The following is a 24,958-nucleotide window of genomic DNA, read 5'->3' on the forward strand; positions in this document are numbered from 1 at the left end:
CAGGAAGGAGCTCTCCTGAGATACATAGACACAAATGTTCACGGTGAGCCTTCCGGCCCCAGTGAGGATGAGAGGGTTGAGGAGATGCCTGATCTTCTAGTTAGTCAGAGTGCAAGTGACCTGGCAGCTACTGCAGCATCCATATCTCCATCTCAAATGGATGTAACATGCACATTGTAGATCAAAGAAGAGTGTGATGGAGGCGCAAGAAACATCTGCTGCTGAGTTTAGTTTCTTAAGTCTAGATGATCCAGGACTGTGGACCCACTTGAGCAGTAGCCTGAGGGACTTCCTTGTACTGCATGGGCCACAGCAAGCGAAAAACTTCATGGTCCCCAAAGACAATGAAAATAGAAGTTTCCATCCAACAAATTACTAGCATGAAATCCCCAATGGTGACAAAGTGGAGAGACCATGGCTTATGTACTCAAAAACCCAGAATACTGCATACTGTTTTTGTTGCAAACTCTTCCAGTCTAATGTTCCAGCCACATTGGGTTCTACAGGAACAAAGGACTGGAAAAATCTGGCTAGAAGTCTGGCATGCCATGAGAAGGCAGCAAATCACCAGAGAGCATTCCATAGGTGGAAAGAGCTTGAAATGAGACTAAGGTTAAAGGCCACCATAGATGATAAGCATCCAGAGAAGATTGCATCAGAGTCTCTTTACTTGCAAAATGTTCATGCAGCTCAAGGAACACAGCAGTATATTTGGGATGTTGTATGATATTCCCAGACGCCTCACTTTTCCTGAAGAAGACCTACACCAGCAATGCAGGGCACTAGAGACAGTGTTGACACATGATGACATGCGCAGTATTGATGCAAGTGATTTAGGTGATGAACTGAAAGCCCTTTCAAGATACGTTTCAGCAGGATCAACTCCAAAGGCTGTTCTGGAATATATGTGCACAAATAAGATGACCATCCTCTTTCCAAATGCTTTTGTTGCTCTGTGCGTACTTCTAACACTTCCTGTAACAGTTGCCAGCGAGAACGCAGCTTCTCCAAGCTGAAGTTAATAAAATCACATCTATGCTCCACAATGACACAGGAGAGGCTGGTCAACCTTGCAACCATTTCGACAGAGCATGAGCTGGCCCAGACTGTGGACCTTCAGCAGGAAGCAGTTCAAATCTTTGCAATCAGGAAGGCACAGAAAGCACCACTTTGTTTACTCAAGCAGATAAAAATGCCAGTGTTTACTATGCAGACAAGAAAAGTTACATTTGCCATTCAGGCGTTTGAAAGTTAAGTGTTACTTAAAATTGTTGAACAAGGCATTTTAAGTTGTTAGTTCTCCTTTATTGGGGTAGGTAGCAGAGCAGTACCATGAGAGCAGTAGAACAGGAAGAAGGCAGGATTGAGACCTTTCAAAGTTTTGGCCCAAGCGAGGGGGCATGGGGGCGTCATTTGAGCTCCCCTCCTCAGGTGCCAAAGTGTTGTGGGCCAGCCCTGACTTTACACAGGGAATTGTAACGTGTAGTTTGTTCAAATGTTTTTTTGTTTTGAATAGATGCTCAATGAAGGAGCACGGTCCATCCAGCATATTGAATGGAGCAAGGGTCCTGTTGGAAAAAAAATCGTATGATCATGTAATCTAAAACTGTATATCATCATGGATACACCCAAGAGGGGCAAATTAATATTGCATGGGCAACTGTAAATCTGGCATTTCCTAAATTATGAGTTCTCAACTCTCAACCTAAAAACACCCTTTAATGTTGTTTTTTTTTAAATGTCATAGTACATAGAAAAAAGAAAAGGAGTACTTGTGGCACCTTAGTGACTAAGGTACTCCTTTTCTTTTTGTGAATACAGACTAACACGGCTGCTACTCTGAAACATAGTATATAGTGTGAAAGTACATTAGCTTACATATGGAAAGACATAGTTACACAGAAGAGAGTCAGTATTTGCCATTAAAATGCCACCACTTATTAACAGTTAGCATAGCACAGTACCTTTGATACTCTACCTATTTTCCATTCTAGGTACAGGGGAATACTCAGGTATCTCAGATTAAAGCATGGTGACTGTTGGTAGATGCTGAGGTTTCATTGGCACACGCTCTATGCATGGAAGTTTCTTTCTTTGAGAATATTTTATCCCTACCTGCTTCATCATTCTAATTCCCCAAAACACTGAAGAGCTGAGACAGCAATAGTAAATCACTTACAAGGGAAAAGGTTAATTCTCCATCTCTAAAGTCTTGAAATCAAGACTAGACGCCTTTCTGGAAGATGTACTTTAGTCAAACACAAATTATTGAGCTCATTACAGAGGCAACTGGTGAAATTCTATGGCCTGTACTATACAGCAGGTATCCACTCGTCCCTCTGGCCTTAAAATCGATGAATTAAGAGAAATTCCCTTTCCTCCCCCACAGAATTTAAGAAATACATAGCTATTCTTGGGATATTATTTTATCCAGATCAATTATGTTGTATTTGTCAACTGTAGAAAAGCATTATTTTGTTAAAATATAAAGGGGAAAATATGAACTAAAGACAACCTCATGAGCTATGATTTCATTGTTTGTATTCTGTCTTTTCAATGTGAGCAAACAAAAATATATACTCACAAAAATTTATTTTCATTTGAGCTTTCTGGTTGGTGTATTTGATTGATATTGTTGCTTAGGCAGGCTGAAAAATGACAAATGAGATATTTAGGTTGATACTGGAGGATAACCAGTCAAAGCAAAGCTTTAGCTGCAGAGAAAATAATTATTTCATTGGTGGGAGAGGGAAAAATCTGAAAACTTTGGAAAGGGATGACAATTTATGGACCAAGATTTGAGTTTATCTAAATCGCCGTCTCTTTATTGGTATAAATGCAATAAACTCTCTGCTGCTTTTTGAAATCCTGAAAATATAATGGTACAAAGCCAAAGTGTGTGTGACATCATAATACAGATCATTACTATGTAAACCTTCTGTGAATAAAATTGTTTAACCCATTATTTGTTACTCACCCACATTTGGCCCGATTTGTCAAGATACCACTGCATCCTGTGAAATGCTGAGCATCCTCCACTCCCAGAGATGTTGTTGAAGGTGTTCTTCATTTTCCCTTAGTTGGGATTGAATAGATTTCTTTGACACATACAGTGAATCCGGAAGTGGGTTTAGACTAAGAATATAAAATGGCAAAGTTACATTCAAGATTCTTCAATGACACTGTTGACAGTACCTAAATGTAAAATTGTTTCCTTATTTCTCTTGATCTGAGCACTTTGGGAAGTAGCCAGTGAAGAAAATGAATATTGTGACAAGAGTATTTGTGTTTGGTTGCATCCTTGTACATTATATTCTTGAAACAGTCTGTGCTGTTGGTGAAAACCTTCCTTATGAAAACAAAACATTGCACTCGCCAAACCATTGTTTGGCGACTCATGAACCTGTTATATCAAAGTTTGAGGAAAGAATTAATAGTGCTCCCAATTTAGGTTGATTAGACACACTGCGAGCGGATTCTCAGGGGTAAATTAACATATACACAAACTGAGGACCTCCCCCAAACTATTTAGAAAACATGTGGCAGCTCAGTTGTACTCTTTTGTGAAGATGCACAAAGCCATCTCCAAAAGATATGGGTATATGTGGAGACGAGCATTTCTGACAATTAGTTTTAGAAATATAAATGTTTATAAATGTGGTCTAACTTTTTTTGAAGGGCAGGTATTAATGATTTTTTTTTCAAGTGTTAGCTTTTAAATAGCTTCAGGAGTGCAATGGCTCCTGATTTTCATAGGTGCTAAGCACACACAGTTGTATTTGACCCCAAAGGGAGCAGCAAATATTAAATATCCCAGAAACTCAGGCCTTGTGTCTTTTGTCTACATTTTGCAAGTTTAACTCTTATCAGGAGGATGCCTTAAAGCTCACTTTTAATTGCATGTTATGTTACTTTCTGTGCATTTTTTATGATACACCTTTCTACTGTTTTTGTGTTCAAGTTGCTCAAAGAACACAATTATCAAATAATAGTTAATAACGGCAACAATTACTTATCATGATTATAAAATGAATTTTAAACTTTTGGGATATTAAGAAATACAGAAAAAATGCTCAGTATAGTTGTATGGTATATTATATACATGATTTCAAAGGTTTTTAAAAACTTTTCTGCAAAGACATTTGTTTCATACACATGCTCATTTTTATGTTACATACGTGGATGTGGTGTAATATATGAAAAACCATATTTATATAAGTAGCATATGTTTATAAGCTTATATATTGAATCATACAGAGTTCAAATATAAGCAATGGAGATTTTTTTGGTTTTTTTTGTTCCACATGGGAGCCGCTTGATAAACACTATAGACTCAAATGTCATTGAATTATGTGTATGGTTGCCATTGCACAAATGTTCACAATTTTTACTATCAAAAAGTAGCATAATTCATAACTTATTTATTGACTGGTTATTTATTTGTTTGTTTATTTGTTTATTTAGCAAACTCAGATATAAATTGATGGGCCTAACAGATCAGATTTGTTGATCTCCAGCAGTGAAAATTTAAAGTTCCCAGCAATCATTAAACTTGAATAGAAAATATTTTATTTTTATATCTGAGAAAATGAAATTTAGCCCACAAATCTTCCCTGGAGCCACTCTTTTCCTAGGTCCGCTTCAGGGGTCTCCTCCTCAGCTACCCCCCTGCCTTCTGTTATGGGTCTATTACAGGATTGGGTGGCTGAGGTTCTGTGGCACAAAGTGCAAGAGGTCAGACTAGATGCTCACGATGCTCCCTTCCAGCCTTCAAGTCTATGAGTCTATGAGAGTTCAGAAGTGGGAGAATGTGTAACCATAAAACATAAAAACAAAAAACCCTTAATGGAATCTAGTCATTGTGACTCAGTACTGCAAAAACATAGAGACTGCAAAACTATGAAAAGTAAATTTATGGTAATTTTGTTTGTTATATTCAGAACTAGAGACACCACTTAAATTGATCTAATAAGTAATCTTCTTAGATTAATATTAATAAACAGATGTCTTCTAAGGGGAAGTAGTTGACAGGTAAAGATATCAATGCAAAGCAGTCACCATCTGCTTATCTTCTCTCATCACTGTGTCAACTAATTAGGGAATAATAATAGGCCTTTTTAAGGACAGTTTCAGATTTCCAGGTCAATGACTGCTTTCCATCTTCCTCCTTTCTTTCAGGCCCTGCTGCAAAAAAGAAGTATGTCAGTTATAATAACCTGGTTATCTAGTCCGTTTCTTCAGACAGAATTGAGGAAGGATGAAGATTTTCATCCATTCAGCCACCCAAACTGCCATAGGCCTCTTCCTGACCTGCAGTGTATCCACCGCTGGAGAAGTTTAAAGGCTAGGCAGTTAATATGGAGACCAATGTAAGAGGACCAAGCATTCTGAACAGCTGCTATATGAAATATCCTTAATTATTCTTGGCTTAATAAGTCACTGGCACTGTCCTTGGGCTGTGACCTTGGACCTTCTCTATGTATGGGAAGTATGAAAACTGAGTACCCAGCTCCAGACATGAATACCCAGCTCTTTATGGGTGAACTGCATTTAGTGACAATGACTTTACAGGGGCTAATTCTGTCTTTATATGTACTTCCAGACTGCAAGTTTTTGAAATTTCTGTACAGTTTGTGAGGAATTTTGCATATTTCCATCCATGTTGTTTCAAAGATTCACTCTTTGTTTTGAATGCACAGTTGCATTGAAGACCTATTCTCTCAGATGTTAGCACATTAAAAACAAATCCCTGAGGATTTAAAAGAACTATGTACATGACTTGTATAATTATTATTGTGTCACTGCAATCCATATGTTTGTTTTTGTTTTTGTTTTTTTAAATTCAACAACAACAACAACAACAAAAAGTTATTTAAAGACCAAAAACTGTGCTGGCGAAGTGAGCCCCTGCCTTTCATAAGTATGATGGGCTGCAGAGGAAGCAAGAAGGATATTGCTTGGTTTTAATAGAGGTCTTGATGTGTGGAATGCATGCCAGTAATGTATTTTACAGTACATGTTAATAACTTGTTTGATATTTGTATTTGTGTTCTATTTTGTTATTTTAGTTACGATATATGACTATTTTGCAATAATTTCAATTATTCTTACAATACTTGGAAGAAGGAATATGGCTTTTACATGTCTTAAGGTTTTTCTTTGTTGATGCCCACCATGATTGACCAGTGTGATGAGGACTTCAAAAAACAAAACAAAAAAAAAGCATGTATGGTTTATACTGTTTGTAATAAGTAATTTCGTTAATCTTGCTGCTTATGTGCCAATTAGTGAAAACCATCTTTCCTGCAAACTCCTCCCCCCTTTCCTCTCTTTGATCCTGTGATATTGTCCAAGAATGTATCAATAAAAGGTTTTGGTTAACTTTTTTTTTATTTATGGCAATAAATATCTTTAGTTGTTTCCTCCCCTCCCCCTTTTAGTTAGTTTGTTCATGAGGGTTGTCACGGGGGAGCTGTAAAAAGATGTAAAAGTACTTTAACCAGATGGGGCCTAAATTTTTGAAAAGTCACTAGGCACTCAACTTGAAACACTGTAAAGGGGCCTGTTTTTTTTTTTTTTTCAGAATGAGCTGAGCCCCTGCCCTCTTCAAATCAGGTCTTTTAATATGTGTCAGTGTGAACACTCCAAAACTGAGGCTCCCCAAATCACTAATCACGTATGAAAATGTAGGCCACAAAGTGGTTCAGTAATGTTGCTCCATTAATTTCTATGGAATAATGCCAATGCAAAACTGGACTAATCAACACGAGTCATCAGTAATGAATCAGATCCACACTTTCCAAATGTGGAGCAGGAACCAAAACTCAGACTCACTTGAAAAGTGGTTGGAAAGAGCAGGGTTGAAACAATAGGCTGAAACAACAAGAACAAAATTCTGCCCTCTTCCAACCTCCATAGCTCAACAAGTAGTTCCCCATTTCAAGTGTCTACAAGAGCATCCCTTGTACCTGTAGAACACCGATGGCAAGATCAAAACTGAGCTGAAAATCACTTTAATCATTAGTCATTGCTTAGCCTATTTTAACTTGCATGGTCCTTAGACATTCTTTGCTTACTGACTACTGGGTTGTTGTTTTTTCCAAATCTTTCAACCTGGGCTTATAAACCTTGAACACTGATCACTTCTCTGGTGCCTTTTTGGACTTAACACAGTAGCAGCTCTGAAGCCAAGCTGATATTTAGGACTGGTTGGATGGGTAAGTGCTATAAGTGGCTAGAGACATTTGATCACATTTTGGGGACTAATGGCAGAAGCTCTTCTGCAGCCTCTCTTGACCACAGCAGCCTTCAGGGGACCATGACAGAAGTAGGGGGCGGGAGGAAACCCTTAGCTTGATAGCACAATTATCAGTGCATTGTGTCTCTTCAACAAAGTGAGCACCTACTACTCCAGGTAATACTCTAACTGGGATTGATGGGGGTTTTGACAGAGTAGGGAGAACAGAATTGAGCCCAGTAACTGTAAGAATGAAGAAATGCTTCCTTGCTTCCATTATGTGGAGGGAATTAATCGAATCTGGTTTTACAGCTCAGAACTTCACAAAATACAGTTACTATTGATATTTCAGAGCCATGAGTACAGCCTTGGTTCTTTAGATCTCAAACATGCAATATGTCAAGTATCCTTCCATAGCCTCATTCCAGAAGAAGCCATATATGTATTCCTGTGATCTAGAACAAAAGTAAACAAACCAAGGGCTCTACCAAATACCTTGAGCTGTCTAACACCAGCCTAAAATGACTGCACCTTCACTGGGACTTGAAAAATACCAAAGTTGTTAAACTGTCTCGTGCTTGAAGAACATGACCTTCCCTTCCTGAACACTCAAAGGTCAATTTGCAGGGCACTTGTGGAGTGAGAGAGCGGAGGGAAAAGGTGGTAAAGTGACACAGCCAGGGAGAAGCAATTAATTTAAATTACCATTGCAGCACAAGAGAAAAAAATGTCACACCAGTATACTACCTTTGGTGCTGCAACAATCTTTTGAGAGCAATTTGAGGATCAGTTTCTAAAGTATTTAGCTTCTCATTTTATCGAGACAACTTGATAAATTACACTGATGAAGGTAATCAGCATCAAAAGAAAATTTGAACAGCTGCAACGTAGTTTGCCCACAACAGATAGTTAGGGTATGAAAGACTCTGTTTGCCAAATCTATTGACTCTTCATGCATATGTACTATACTATATACTATAGTATATATACTATATATATATATATATATATACTATATACTATATGCAAAAGTAGTTTGGTACTTTTTCAAATATAGAGATAGGTAGATTGAATTATAGCTTAATTAAATTAATAAAATCCCAATTATGGGATTTCAAGGACTATCGGGGCAGTGACTAATAAAGGTAGAAAAGCTGGTGTTCATTTAAAAAAAAATTCTCATGGTACTTACCTAAACTCTATGCAATATCCATAAACACAAGGCCAGAGCTTTCAGCTGGTGTAAGTCCATATCATTTAATTGAACACTTAGGTCCCATTTATAAAAGCATTAAATTGTCCCAATCAAAATAACTCTTCCCTCAAGCAAAGCTCCTGTTTCCAAATGCCTACTCACTCCCTTCCATCAGGAAAAACTGCAGCATGTCCTGTAATCTGGAATTTAGTAAACCACTGGGGGAAATAAATCTCAGAGCCAACAATATCAAACCATGAAGCCTTTCCATCAAGCCCCTAGTCAAGGGTGTGCAGGGGACTATTCACTCAAGTGACTTGGACACTTAAATGGGGGGCCCAAGCCAAACAAGGGGTGAGTTTGGTGGCTTCCACAATGGAAGAGGGAATGAAAGGACAAGACAGGCCATGTCCCTGTAAAATTTCCAGCCCCCATAGGACTTGCAGGGGAGGAGGGGACAGGCTAGAGGTCTTACAGTCTGTGGTATGAGATTTGGATCCTATGAATGATCCCTGTTTGCTGGTTTGTCCATAGCTGCTTAAACGCAGATGCAGGCAGACGCCTCAGTCAGGCATTGTTTTGCCTCTGACCCTTCACCCTCAGACTTAGCCTGGCTGAGCAGTAGGAGGCCAGAGCGAATAACATCAGTGGAAGGTGCAGAAAGGGACCCAGGTCCATGCATGAGTCAGCATTGCTAACACTGTGAGTCCCTGCCTAGGATGGTGCTGCATAGCCCGGTAGGCTGAGAAGGGGACTGCTGTGTAAGGAAAGAGGTTCTTGTGTCTGGGTGCAGGGCTTGGTGCCCTGGAACCCCACTAGCCTCAGCTGTACCTGAGCTCCAGTGCCCTGCCCCCTTACATGTGTTCACCACCACCAGAGAGAGCCCATGCCTCACAGGGACAGACCCTTGCCTGGTCCAAGGGTGGCTTAAATGGGCCCCCTAAGATTGAGCCCATACCCAGTTCTCCTGTCCTGCTTTGATGCCACAGTGTAGGCAACTCTTGTGCTAGGACACTGCCCCAACCAGAGTTCAGAGGGGCTGGGATGTGGATGCCCCAGGTCAAGCTGTTGTGTTTGAGATAGCCAAAAATTGTCTGTATGGGCCTGAGCTAATACGTCACCTGGGGTGAGTTCCTCCTGCAAGGGTCCTACGCCTTCCTCTGGGATTCTACTGCTGTGTGAGCTGGGACGCTGGCTGGAGGGAACCATGGGGCTGGCCATGGGAGCTGTTCTGAGCCCAAATCCACCAGCCCCAGCACTAGCTGAGCCCATCCTTTGCGGGGGTGGAGGGCAGGGGCTCAACATGCTTTGCTGTTTGGCAAGATGTTGGCTTTGTTTTTATTGTGTCGAAAATATCCCCTGTGCCCAGTGAGCCGCAGCCCAGCCTCAAGCTGCGTCAGGTCTCAAGTTGTGCTGGCCCTAAGAAGCTAGGAGGCGCTTGAAAAATGGGATTGCCTTCAGCAAGGGATCACTGGGCTGAGTGAGAATCCAAACAAACCTGCCTGACAGTGAGCAGACCAAGGCGTGCGTGCTGCTTTGTTTTTATCCAAGAGCAGACTGAGCGCCATGTGGAGCAGAGCTGCTACAAGGGGAACTTATTTCTGAGAGTCGGGGGGAGGGTTAACCCTTCCTGAGCAAGCGCTAATGGCTGGGCAGTAAAGATCATTAATTGCAATAAGACACGATGCCGCAACAATAATTAGCCACTGGAGCAACTTGACATGGCAGGGGTCAACATGCTAGCACACACTCCAAATAAAGGCTGGGTGTCTTTCTCAAAACGATTTTTCTAGCTTGGCCACACACTGCTGGGTTTGACTGTGTTACTTATGTAGCAGGTCAGTCTAGTGCCAGCCACTCGGGGTGGGGGCGTTCTCTGGCCTGTGTTAGCCATCGTTTTGTTTCTTGTTTTGGGGCATGGGGGTTAGGCCAGAAGTGACCATTGTGCTCACCTAATCTGACCTGTATTGGTGGGCAGACAGGGTCAGGCAGTGAGTCCTGCGATGAGCCCTATAACGTATCGATGAACTGGAGCACGTTTTGTAGCCAGGCAATTTAAACAACCATTGCTACTGACAGTACCCTCCAACCAATCGGCCACTCCTGCTAAGCAGCTGCCCACGTAAAGTAACCACCGCCAAGTGGCCTCAAATGTCCAGCGTGTATTTCCACTCCATCTTTATTGGCAAAACCATCCCCACTGAAAGGGCATGGTGGGCTTGTGCTCTAGTGAGTTTCTGTTGTCTCAGGTGCCTGGACTCCCCTGAGTGCTCCCATGCCCCTGGCCCTGACACCCTCCTCTTGTCCTGAGCATTCTTTAAGTAGCTCTCTATGAAGGCTGCCCCAACATGCAGCCCAAACTCCTGTAGAGTGGGACTAGGGCCAACGTGATTGACAAATATGGTGTCACCAATTAACATAGGTGCTTAAAGGGATTATCTCAACAAGGCAGCTGCACTATACTTGTGGGACGATTTTGTTCAGGGTTTGAGGAGGCCAAATGAAGGGCCAAGGGTGCACAGCATGGCACATCACCTTTGGCTATTGTCCTTGGCTGTGTCATCCCTGCTTGAGGTATTTGTTTGTGCAGGGTGGCAGGTACTTTACAACAACTCTGTTGCCTAAGCTCCATATCACCGCCCTGCACCTTGTCCCTAAGAACGTGCCCGATGAGTATTACGTTGTTCACCATAGGGTGGCTAGGGTCTCAAGGAAGGCCAGCTGGAAAATAGTGACATGGATGAGGTCTCCATCCTGGCTAGGTTATTGGACATGGCCACACAGCCCAGAGTGTCGCCAAACTTTAGCAAGAGGATAGTGTGCGCTTCTCTGATATAAGTGCCAATTTGTTCCTAGACAATCTTGGTTTTGGGTTGGCCAAACTCCAAGGTAGCTGGGTGGGGTGGGGTGGAGGTAGTCAAACTGATGCTGGCATTTCCTTATGGCAGGTGCACAGTTCAGGCACTCACTGGTTTAGACTCCAGCGCCAAAAAAGGTAACAAAGTGGGCAACCCAAGGCCATCTCCTTACCAGCTGGGGGCAGCGGGTCTAGCACAATCATGGGTGGGGAGGGGCGTGTGTGTGCAGCTGTGAACCGGGGGTCATGACACTACACTAGGGGGATTGTCTCAGCCAGTGACAATTATGGTAGTACTAGTGGGTTTCTGGGGTGAGAATCAGTGCATTGGGTTCTTCCCCAACAAGAACCGAGGCTGTAATTTGACTAAGAAAGTTGCATCCTCATTAAAATCCATTCCACATGTCCTTTTCTTCTTCCTGGTGATGGCCATGCCAGTGGTTGCATTATAAGGGAAGACAGGTGGTCACTCAGCTAAGTACAACCCAAAACAGTTGGTACCCGTGAAGTACATCCATTCGTATCCAGTGTTATTTACATTACATTAGAAAATGTCTAATAAAAAAAATTATGGGTGTGACTCTGAAGGCTAGTTAATAGACAATAAGGGTCTACAAACATATCTGTAAGTACAGTACTTTGGCTTCTTACGGGTTCCATTCTCCTTCCTTTACCAAGGTCAGCACCATCAAATGAGAGTGGGCAAACACTTGAGATTTCGGTAGCCTCCCATCCCACTTGGGCAATTATCCTGGGTGGAGGGGGGAACTTACGCTAAGAAGTATGGGGAGAGTCCCATGCCTGCAATGGCTTGTATACTTTCAACCGATAGCTGAGGAAAGGAAATTCACAGGCATTCTATTTTTGAAAACCACATGCAGCTTTGTTTTGCTTTCATGGTGTGCTATAGCAGCAGCTTTGCACTTACAAGAGGATTCACTCAAAGAGATTTAGGAAGAGAACTAAGACAACATTACTACTAAATGCAACAGCTTCCAAAAAAAAACACAGTCAACATGAGGAACTCTGTGCCAGAGGATATTGTGAAGGCCAAAACACTAACACAGGTCAAAAACGAATTAGATAAATTCATGGAAGATAGGTCCATCGATTTCTGTTAGCGAGGATGCATAGGCGCGAGAACTGGCTTCCTGCTCCTGGGTCCCGGCTGCTGGATCTGGCGAGGGGCATGGACAGAGCTAAGGGGGCTGGCTTTCAGCACTCCCACTATTTGAAGTGTTCCTGCACCACTGCCAGGAGGGGCAGCGATGGTGTCCCGAGCCTCTGTTTGCCAGAAGCTGGGAATGGGCAGGAGGGGATGGATCATTTGATGGTTGTTCTGTTCATTCCCTCTGGGGCACCTGGCATTGGGCACTATCAGAAGTCAGGACACTGGGCAAGATGGACTTTTACTCTGAGCCAGTAAAGCTGTTCTTATGTACTTCACCACACCTAATGCCAGATGTTTCTTGCATCCCCAAGTGCTTGTACATTTAGTTCAAAAGAACATGGGCATCAACAGATGGTATTAAGACACATAATTTACAATAACATATGATTGACCCTAACGTCATTCAGTTGGCATCCAGAACTATTTCTGAATTATCTGAAGAAAGATGGGGCAGGAGTTGGGAACTGGTTGAAGAAAGCTGGAGGATCAGTGGTTTGGGTTTCTCTTGAAATTGATTTGCCCTCCAAAAATGGTTGCAAGCCCCTTTGTGACTCAATCATTGCTGGGTGTACAAAGCTTTAGTTATTGCAGGGTTTTGATTGTGCATGCAACCATATATAGCACTTGCACCTGTTTTGCAGTTCTAAAAAATGTAGCAGAAATGTTGCATTGCTTTACATTTTTGAAGCGTGTGCTAACCCCAAGTCATCACTGTGATGCAGAGTGCAGTGAACCAAAACACAGTGAACTTTTGAAGGAACAATCATGTTTAATAAACACTCTGTAAACTTTGTTAAATTAGATTTCAAATGCAATAAAAAATACCTAAAAGTCACTTAGCTGAAGGAAATGCATGAAAACTTTTATCAGAAATTGTCATAATTTCTTGGCAGAGTGAAGTAGGTGTAATCAGGTCTATATGTAATCAGGTCTCTTGAATCATGCCCAAACTTTGAATAACAGTTTGAATAACAGTTTGAATAACAGCAATGACAAGACAAAATCATCAGCTCCAACGATGATTTATTTCCTTTGAGTGGGTGGGGAGTCTCTCTCTCCCCTTCTCTCTTTGGTAACTAGTTTAGAGATTTTTGTAACTATGCAAGAGTTAATAAAATATTTACAGTTAATTAAAAGGCTGTGGAAACTGAGTTTACCTAATTTTGAACACTCTCCCTCCTGTAGGTTAGAAAATTTGCCTCAAATTTTACACTAATTAGTTTCACAACTCACTTAGGAGAGATTGGGGTGGTGGGAAGAGCACAGCGCTAGAGAAAGAAAATGTCTAATAAAAAAATATGGGCATGCCCCTTAGCCAGGATAACTCGGTATATTTTTTTTAATAGCAGCTTAGATTACGGTCCTAAGATCCTGCATCCCATCACACCAGTTTTAAAATAGTGTATTGCCTTTTATTTCAGTGGGGTTAATTCTGATTATACGCTGGTGTGAAGTGAGAATCAAATTCTATTTGCAAATACGTGGGTACAACCATTCAAATCTAGGGCATCCACTTTCAACACACAGGAGGGGATTGTCTCCTCGTCCAAATACATGGGATAGCTAGCCCTTCAGTGACAGAATGTAGGCCAGCCTCTAAGAGATGCAGCAGAGCACCCGTTAGTGAAAGTTGTAGCGGCTCAGATCCTTTTAGAATTTGTCAGCGCTGACTGGAGCATGACAATTCAGGCGGACGGTAGCTTTTGAGATTTCAAAATTTGTTTTTGTTTTACATTAGCGCTAAAGCAAAATCTTTCAAACATTTTTTTGCAAAAGTAGAATTATGGCACAAAGTCCACTTTTGCCTTAGAAGTGTATGCATGCACACAGACACACACACTCTTCTGATTGACAAAGTTTTCACTGACAAAAATACACAGCAAAGTGGGAGGATACATCTGGTGGGGTCCTGGGTTCCGGACTATTCAATATTTTCACTAATGACTTGGATTCTGAGGTGGAGAGCATAATGATAAAATTTGCAGATAACACCAAGATGGAAGGGATGGCAAGCACTTCGGGGGACCAGATTAAAATTAAAAATGGCCTTGATGAATTGGAGAATTGGTCTGAAATCAACAAGATGAAATTCAATAAAGACAAGAAAAAGAAATCACATGCTCACATACTAAATGGTAACAACTGGGTAAGCAATAGTACTGCAGAAAAGCATCCAGGCTTTATTGTGGAACACATATTGAATCTGAGAAGCAACATGATGTGGAAGAAATTAATTAATTAATTAATTAATTAAACACTTAAATCATGAGGACCAGATGGTATTAATCAGAGAGTCCTGAAGAAACTCAAATATGAAATTGCAGAACTGCTAACTGTGGTATGTAACCTATCACTTAAATCAGCTTCTGTACCAACTGACTGGAAGATAGTTAATGTAATTGCAATTTTAAAAGAAGGCTCCAGAGGCAATTACTGGCCAGTAAGCCTAACTTCAATACCAGGCAAATTGGTTGAAATGATAGCAAAGAACAGAATTATCAGACACATAAATTAATACAGTTTGTTAAGGAAATCATGCCTCACCAATCTATTAGCATTCTTTGAGGAGCTCAAACTAACATGTGAGCAAGGGTGATCCAGTGCATGTAGTGTACTTGGATTTTCAGAAAGACTTTGAAAAAGTCCCTCACCAAAACAAACTAAGCAATCATGGGATAAGAGGAAAGGTCCTCTCTTGGATCAGTAACTGGTTAAAAGATAGGAAACAAAGGGTAGGAATAAATGGTCAGAATGGAAAGAGGTAAATAAGGGTGTCTCCCTGAGATCTGCATTGACACCAGTGCTGTTCAATCTATTCATAAATGATTTGGAAAAGGGGGTAAACAGTGAGGAGATAAAGTTTGCAGAGGATACAAAATTACTCAAGCGAGTTAAGTCCAAAGTTGACTGCAAAGGATTACAAAGGGATCTCACAAAACTGGGTGACTGGGCAACAAAATGGCAGCTGAACTTCAATGTTGATAAATGCAAAATAATGCAAAGTGGAAAACATAATCCCAATTTTACATACAAAATGATGGGGTCTAAATTAGCTGTTACAACTCAAGACAAACAACTTCAAGTCATTGTGGATAATTCTCTGAAAAACAGCCACTCAATGAGTGGTGGCAGTCAAAAAAGCTAAAACAGAATTTTAGGAAGCACTAGGAAAGGGAAAACTATTAAAACAGTAAATAGCATAACGTCACTGTAAAAAATCCATTGTATGCCCACACCTTGAATATACTCTGGTCATCCCATCTCAAAAAAAAAAAAAAAAAAAAAAAGAGAGAGATCAGAAATGTCAAAGGTACAGATAAGGACAACAAAAATGACTAAGGGTATGGCACAGCTTCCATATGAGGAGAGAGTAAACAGACTGGGACCGTCCAACTTGGAGAAGCAATGACTAAAGGGGGACTATGCTATAAGTCTATAAAATCATGCATGGTGTGGAGAAAGTGACTAAGTGAGTATTATTACACCTTCACATAACATGACCCAGGGACACCCAGGGAAAACAAACAGAAGTATGTCTTCATCCAACCCACAGTCAACCTGTGGAACTCATTGCCAGGTGATGTTGTGAAGACCAAATGTATATAACTGGATTGACGAGAATAATTAGATAAATTATTGGAGAATAGGTCCATCAATGGTTGTTAGCTAAGATGGTCAGGGACACAACCCTCATGTCCTAGACAACAGGGTAATGGATCACTTGATAATTGTCCTGTTCCGATCATTCCCTTTGAAGGCTATAGCACTGGCCACTGTCAAAAGTCTGGATAGTGGGCTAGATGAACCCACTATGAACATGCTTATCTTTTCATATTCTTATGAAGTTTCAAAAGAGGCTTATATTCTTGGGGGCGTTAAGAGGAGTGTTTGATGTAAGATATGAGAGGTACTTTTTCTGCTCTACTTGGCACTGGTGAGGCAGGAGTAGTGCGTCATATGTTGGGTGCCATACTTTAAAAAAGAAGACGGAAAACTAGGGAGATTCCAGAGCAGAGCAACAAAAATAAGACATGGTTTTGACCTGTAAACAAAGTTTAAAAAAAAAAAACTGATTATATTTAGTCTTGAGAAAAGAAGACTGGGGATGGGGGGACCTTGAAAATACTCATCAAGTATATTAAGGGCTGTTATAAAGAAGACAATGACCAATCGTTCTCAATGTTCACTGAAGGTAGGCAAAGAAGAAATCAGTTTAATCTGAACCAAGGGAGATTTAGGTTAAATATGAGGGAACACTTTCTAACTACCAAGAGAGTTAAGCTCTGGAATAGGTTTCCAAGAGAGATTGTGGAATTTCCACCACTAGAGGTTTTTAAGAACTGGTTAGACAAATACTTGTCAGGCATTTTCATGGTTAAAGTTGGTCCTGCCTCAGCACAAGGGGGATGAACTAGATGACCTCTTGAGGGTCCTTCCAGTGCTACATTTCTATGGTTCTATCTCTGCAAAATTTAACTTAGTAGCCAATGTTACAGCCACCTCTAGGATTTAGCCCCATGTTGGTTTTATTTCAAGTTAAAGGATTATTTAAAGAACATTGTGTGGATAAGTTCATTTTAATTGAGTACCCTAGACTTAAGCACATGCCTAAGTGCTTTTCAGGAAAAAAGGCATAAACCTCTGCCATAAAGATGCAAATAGGAGGGGTTTTTCCCATAATTATATAGGGCTTTCTGTGTGTGGCTCCCATTAAAGTTATAGCATGGTTTAGGGAAATAAGGCTTTGTCCTGCAACTACCTATGCACATGTGGAAACTTGCCCACTTAGACAACCCCCTAATACCTTGTGTATCAGTGTTTGCAGTACTGGGGGGCCTAGGTCTGTTCCCTAAACCCAGCTGAATGCAGTTCTTCTATAGTAATAGTATAATATAAGGCAACATGCAGGACAAATATTCATTAGAACAAGTAATTAAATCTTCATCAAACATCTTATGAGGCAGAAATAGAGTCATTGTAATGTGCACTGTTACAGGGTCAAGGTCTCCTGCTGTGAAAACATATCAGCATGTATTTAGCAGCCAGAAACCATTATCTTTCAATAATGTTGCATTCCCCTGATATTAATTGAAATAATATGGAAAAGTAGTATTAGCCAATCAAGACCAACAAAAACAATTATCCCCTAACAAACCTTAAAGAAAAATCTGATTGAGCCTAATTTTCAGTGATGGATATGAGCAGTTAGGTCAGATCTGAGTGATAAGGCAATGTCCATGTATATTTTTGAGCACCCCCATGCCTGTTTGGTGATGAAGTTTGATAACAGGGTGTGACATTCCCCAGGGTGCAATCTGGACTGTTGAACGGTGGTATCCTCTGAACTCTCCAGCTTGGGGTGCCTTTAACACAGCTTTACTTCCAGAACAGCCAGTTCTGGTCTGCTCACGCAGCCATCAGCATGTAGATTCACGCCCAGCTAAATACATGAGTGCTCTCCGAGGCACTCATGAGCTACGTACAGTGCAACACCTGCAAATTCCCAGCCTTGTTCCCCAGAAATGTGCATCTTGCCCTGCTCAGTATTGTCTTAGAGAGTGCAAGCTCATAGACAGTCTGTCATCCCAAGAATGGAAAATGATTATACACCAGTCCTGTTAACCAGTGTGTGTTTGGATTAAAGTCTGTGAGGAAACTCCATTTGGGATAAGAAACAATAAGATAAAAGTTTAACTATAGAAAGGTACATTTTCAGTGATTACAAGTATAGACGCATATAAGTCAGGATTGGTTACAAAAGAACTAAAAAGATAAACACACAAGCTAATACCTATATGAATTTAAAAGCAAAATGTCTCTCTCACCATTAGCTGCAACAGTTCACAGGCTGGATTTCCTTTTTCAGCCAGGGACTCCTTCCCCAGTCCAAGGCTCTTCAGGTATTCATTGATGCCATGAGCAGAGAGATGGGAGGAGGAGAGAGGGGTGGTGTAAAGATCACTTATTTTTATACCCTCCTCCTCCCTTTGTCTACATCCTGTTGGGGGTAATTCTCAAACAGCCCCCTGTATACATGAGATCCGAACCATCTCTGGGATGAAATGTAAATTTCTTGTTTACATCTACCCCCACTGCTGGTGAATGGACAGTTAATCACAAAATGACTTCTTAGCACCTTGCTGACATGTTAGTGTCTCTTTGCTCTATGATTGTTACTGAAATACATTGTAACACCCACAAACCAATTTCTCAGAGACAAAGTCTCATAATTGTATATGTTCACATTTCCTGTGCCTGACACTACAGTTGCCCGCAGCATCTTGGACAAGCAATTGCTGGGAAAGTCCCACTCAGCCTCTACAGAAGTAGGCTGGAGCCTGCTCAGTGTAGACATACTTTTCAGAGAATTTAGCTGCCCAACTTTAAGAAGTCCCCACTGAGCATGTGAAAAAATAAGAATTTTTTTGAAAGGCTTATAAGTCAGCCAAATGTAGGTGTTTCCACTCAGAAACAGTAAAAAAGCACATCCCTGATGCTAGGGGGACTCCCACCCCTTCTGCCAAATTTTGAGTCCCTGGTCCAAAGCATGCAGGTACTAAAATTTTTCAATGAAATATTTGTAAAGATGGTTTTATTTTAAAGATGGGCAAAACAATGTATTTACCCCATAGCTTGTTCCTACAAAAGACTGACACAATTTTGCTGAAAATTTCCAGAAATGTTCAGCTTGAGGCAGACGTCTAGCATGGAAATTATCAGCCAAAATGCTTAAAGTTTGGCATAGCTATAAACAATGGATAATAGAAAGCATTTGGCAAGCTTAAAAATAGGCATTGCACTGACTATAATAAATATTTTTAAAAACAATCTTAGTTTGCCATAAAGGAGCACTAATGCATGGATGCACAATATACTGTGCTCTGAATAAACAGCTTTGCTTCTAGGTTTCTCCCACTGGCATATATTAATTGTGCTGTTTATTCCTTGAATTCATTTGTTATAATGAAATTTACCAGACAAACAAACCCCTCCACATTTGTTTATTTCTGTGGTCAGAACTCAGAGCCAGATTCTTTATGATAATCCAAAGCCGCTGTGGCATTCTGGTGGCCTAAAAGTACAAATAAAGCCAGCATATCACTTCCACTGGAGAGTCATCTCACATTGAATAGAGCCAGCGTAGTCTTGCAATCCCCAGCATGTCCATCAGGGCTGTGACTGGGGGTCCAGTAGTACTCTAGCCGTGCTTGCCTGATGTAATTGTCATAGGGCCATAGCCAGGTGTCATAGTTTAGAGTTGCCCTCAGGCTGAGCCAGGATTAGGGAGCCACATCTCCTTTGAATATGCCCCTGTAGAGAGACAAGAAGCAGCCCAGAGATGTTTTAAGGGCAGGAACTCCATTGTAGCTGTGCCTGAACTTACCCAGTGTCTGTATGATCATAGACACGCAGCATTTGAATTGTTCAAATTTTAATATATAGATTATATTTAATACAATTATGCTAAAAAATCAGTAAGCATTAAATATTTCTGTATAATTAAAACAGCAGGAGTTTCCCATCCATTTAAGAATTGTAGTCAGGTCGACTTTGGCCTCCGAGGGTATATAGCCTAAAATACACTTGTTGCCCCATAAAGAGTAAGAAACTTGAGTTATTGCCTTAGCATCTATTAAAATATAGATGGTACCATGGAGACACTTATGGTCAGGCTCTATTTAAAAGTTCAAAACAAATCTATTATTCCTCGGTAGAGTAAAATAAAGACCTGTTACGTGCCAGCATGAAAAATCTGTTTCAAATCCCTCTCAAAACATTGACTTTATGTGATCCATTTGTTCATTTAAAAAAAATTATACTTTAACTGGAATTAAATCACTTTTCTATGATCGCATACTAAGTGATTTTCAATCATGTATAGTATCAATATGCCAAAACTGCTGATTTCAACTGGATGTAGAAAATAGGAGAGGCTAGATACTAACATCATAACAGAACTCTTGGGAAAATGACTCTGACCAAAAGAGTTGGGTCAGATTCTGAGACTCCTCTCCACGTTGAATAGTAGCTTACTCCACTAGTGACCCCATTCAAATGTACAGGATTACTTGCTGAGTCACACTTTATAAATAAGAGTATCATAATATGACCCTACATGTAAAGAAGTCAAAATAGAGGGGGGTGAATCCTTGCCCTATTGACATCAATGGAAAAACTATGGACTACAGTGGAGCCAGGAGTTTACTCAATGCCCCACCCAACGGTAGCACTGAATCAGGAAAAAAATCCATATTCACAACAGCACTTAACTAAGTCCTTAAGTCCAATGAAGAAAATGGGATTTAAGCACATGTTTAAATGTAAGAACGCATTTAAGTGCTGTCCTGAACAGGGATGGACTTAAGCCTGTGATTAAATGTTTTCCTGAATGAGGATCAATGAGAGGGAGAGTTTTCTTGAAGATTTCCTGTAAAATAAGGACCAAGACCTAACGGATTCCATATGACAGATCTGAATGACACTTTATGACTGATGGAATCCTAAGATTAGGTTAACTAAAGATTTTCATAGTGGCTGATGGGTTCAGGAAAATAGCTAATGCTACTTAAATACATTTTACACATATGATTAGGCTACTAAGAAAACCCATTTGCTCATTGACAATCACCAACTGTCCATGCTACTCATGCTGTATGTACTTCAAGACAAATTATTTATACAATTAATTCCACTACTGAGCAAGAAACTGGGGCAAGAAGTTATATTTCACTAAATTATTTTTCTCTGAAATATTTTCAGATGAAATACAACCACACAAATTTCAGAGTAACAGCCGTGTTAGTCTGTATTCGCAAAAAGAAAAGGAGGACTTGTGGCACCTTAGAGACTAACCAATTTATTAGAGCATAAGCTTTCGTGAGCTACAGCTCAGCCACTATTATTTTCTAGTTGTCATTGAGCTCTAGTGAAAATTCCTTAAATTAAACTACATCATTTTAACAGCATGAATTGGTCAAATCAAAAATTTCATTTGATCAGAAAACTATTAGATAACACAATATTAAACCAGGTGTTAGCAGAACGTGTTCCCATTAAAATAATTCATTCATCCTAAATTGGGAATAGAAGTTTACTTGGCTTATAAGCAATTTACTTCATTCCTACCTATTGTCTATTATTAAATATTCGTATAAGCTTTCTCACAATCCTCCTCTCTTAAAATATCAAAAGGAACAGAAGCTATTACTGAGTCATTTATCTATGGGCAAAATAAGGAGTGTTTACGCATGCTATATATGATTCTTATACATAAATTCATATTTCATTAAGGATTACCACATACACTAAAGGGTTCATCTTTTCCTCCTTGACCACGTGTTCAACAGCTTGGCTCAGCCTGTAAAGCATTACAGGGAAAGTAATAACCTAATAAGTAGGTTTTCAGTGAAGAGAATTCTAAATAGCTGATTCATTTTGGGAAAAGTGAAGCTTCTGCATTTTTCCTTGTTTCTGTCCCACTGCCCCCATAACCCTATCATCATGTTGTACCTTCCTTAGATTGAGGGGAGATACATCTTCAGCTGGAGCCCATCAGAACTGTTCCTCTCACTCAGAGCCTGAGGTAAAGAATTATTTCCTTCCACCCAAATGCTAAAATGCTGCCTCCAGAAAACTTCTAGCTAGAGCTAAAGCACTCTGGTTTCAGTGTGCAACAAGTACCTCATTTGGTTTGTTTTTTTTGTGGACTTGTAGCCTCTGAGTGATGTTTTGCATTTTCAGATTATAAATCCTGAAAACTTCAAGAAAAATTCTACCTTTGTTTCAACTGCAACAACAAATCTACTGGAATCTGTGAAAAAGTGGATTCTCATCCGCAACTTGGCAAAGGTTTCCCCGAAACTCAGTTTTTGGTGTTCTCATTAACCACGGATGATATGCTTCTCTGTACACAAACAGCATACAAATATTTTCACTAAGAATAATTCTTACTTAAAATTGAGAGAATAACAGCAAGAAAGAAAGGAAGAACAAAATTAATTCTGTCTTAAGTCATGACCTTGGGGGTGGGGGTGTTGGCATCAGGGAATCAAACTTGGTATTTATGGATATGAAACTATAATCCATTACTGCCTTAGCTAAAAGAAGGTTCTCTGTTAGCCAAGGCTTTAGCATGCTCAACTATAGGTCTCCCAGCTGCCATAACAGGTACACAGAACACCTTACTAAGTAGGGAAGTTAAATCTGTATTGTGAAAGCACAGTGTAAGTATCTCTAATGGGAGGGAGAGGGATCGCTCAGTGGTTTGAGCATTAGCCTCCTACACCCAGAATTGTGAGCTCAGCCCTTGAGGGGGCCATTTAGGGATCTGGGGCAAAAACTGGGGATTGGTCCTTCTTTGAGCAGGGGGTTGGACTAGATGACCTCCTGAGGTCCCTTCCAACTCTGATATTCTATGAACAGTCTGAACTGAGTTCTGAGAACAAAAATGGCTGCTGAATTCTTATTTCAGGGACAATGCTTAAAAGTTTAAAGGTTCAAGACACAGAAGACAAAAAACATACTAGTTTTATAGACGCATTGTTCATAATGATGAACCTCTGGATAAACTTAAAGTACTTGCTTTTGGAACATTTTCTAAAACTTCTGTATCTCTCAAAAAGAAAAGGAGTACTTGTGGCACCTTAGAGACTAACCAATTTATTTGAGCATAAGCTTTCGTGAGCTACAGCTCACTTCATCGGTTGGTACAATGTCCATCTGTTTGCATTTGGAAAGGAAGATGATGTCTGTCTGTATCTGTATGAGTTTTTTCATGAAGTTGATAGATTTCCACTCCATACGGCTAAATGCAGTGCCTTGCATAATGACAGGTTTCAGAGTAGCAGCCATGTTAGTGAGCTGTAGCTCATGAAAGCTTATGCTCAGATAAATTGGTTAGTCTCTAAGGTGCCACAATTACTCCTTTTCTTTTTGCGAATACAGACTAACACGGCTGCTACTCTGAATTCTGTATCTCTATTCTTCCAGACTTTTCTAGCATTACGAACCTGGGACCCGAACATAAATACCCAGCCTTGCATTGCCACTATATCAGCAGGTCAGTGCAAAATTGTGCAGCACTGTATTGCTCTCATTCTCACCTTATTAGAGTGGGACGTTATTTTGTTATTCAGTGGAAATGCCAAGACTTTCAACAGCCTTCCTTCATCACCCCTCCCCACCCCAAAAATCCCCTCTCCTTCTCTAACAGAGTTTCCTTATTGGGAGGAAATGATCTATATTTATAAAAGGAAAATTCCAGCTGACTACAAATAAAAAAAAACATTTGCCACTTTAGTTTTAAAGAGCACAAGAATAAAATCACAACCATTAATATTCACTATGTGATTTTATTGCCACCTGGAAAATGAGTAAAATGAATATATTAATCTAGCCAGGCAGAGTGCACTGGGAAATAGATCCTCTCTCTCTGGCTCATTCTGTAAGGCCAGACTTTAAATCAACACCCATAGGTGCTGGAACTAGGGATGTGGGGGGTGCTGTAGCACCCCCTGGTTTGAAGTGGTTTCCATCAGATCCAGGGTTTACAGTTTGGTTCAATGTCTCTCAGCACCCCCACTATGTAAATTGTTCCAGCGCCTCGGTCAACACCGTGTTAAAAAGGAAAGTGAGCGTGCCACCGTTGGTGGTAAACACTGAAAGGTTAATATTTAGGTGAGATGGGGCCAAGATTGAACTGCCCATCCTGGCAACTGGGTAAAAGAAGGAGAACCAGCTGAGCTGTAGTACTCACTGCACTGCTCCTAATCACCTTACTCCTCCCTTCCCCGTGCTCCTTTAAAGGAAATAGGACATCATTCCCAACTGATGATCCCTCCTGCTCTGTCTACAAGAACTGATCCCCTTCCCACAAGCCCACTTCTGGCACACAAATGGCCAGATCGTGAATCCCTTAGCAAGGGGAGTTACTCAGATGAATAGTTTTACTGACGTCAATGAGAATAACCATTCCGGGTCAGCAGTGACAGTAAAAGGTTCACAGACTTTCCGCAGAGAAAGCACAGGTGTCTTCACTCTCCTTGCTCCTGTGACAGTCTGCACCCCTATGTTCACCCCTTTTAGAGGATTATGATCAAACTTGCACAAAGTATGCCTTGTGAGGTATCATTTGAAAATTCATGATTTGCTGATCATTATTGTCTTGGTAAAATGTGTGGCAGCAATGTATGTACGGTTATAAGATTCCACTGTATAATATTACTGACACATGTTCCAACATGTTCTTGAGGGCAGTCACAAACCAGTTCCCCATAGACAAAAGAAGAACTAGCACCTCAGCCAGGTGTCAAAGAAATCAAAGGGACCATCACCTGATTAAGTGGCCACTCTTTGGCAGGAGTGAGAGCATAGCCAAAGAATCTACACTTTGACATAGGCAGCTTGAGTCTCCTGACCATACAGACTTTCTGTCTCAGCTGGAGATGTTTTGTGAGCAAGATAAATGAATATAAGAAGAGACAGCAAATGCCCCAAAAT

General features: G+C 40.5%; 1 protein-coding gene across 4 annotated transcripts in view; it reads left to right on the top strand.

Moving 5' to 3' along the window:
• GRM7 (glutamate metabotropic receptor 7) overlaps positions 1-6,386 on the top strand; it is a 546,447-nt gene extending 540,061 nt beyond the window's left edge. For all 4 annotated transcript variants that reach the window (XM_084634422.1, XM_084634423.1, XM_084634425.1 and 1 more), the window contains one exon: positions 5,179-6,386. Coding sequence is in view for 1 of the 4 variants with exons in the window: in XM_084634423.1 (XP_084490549.1) it covers positions 5,179-5,228 (50 nt within the window). In the remaining 3 variants the exon portion in view is untranslated. The remainder of the gene's footprint in view (positions 1-5,178) is intronic.
• The last annotated feature ends 18,572 nt before the right edge of the window (positions 6,387-24,958 follow it).

Source organism: Lepidochelys olivacea, assembly GCF_965140295.1.
Source record: "Lepidochelys olivacea isolate rLepOli2 genome assembly, chromosome: 7".
NCBI classification, from domain to species: domain Eukaryota; kingdom Metazoa; phylum Chordata; order Testudines; family Cheloniidae; genus Lepidochelys; species Lepidochelys olivacea.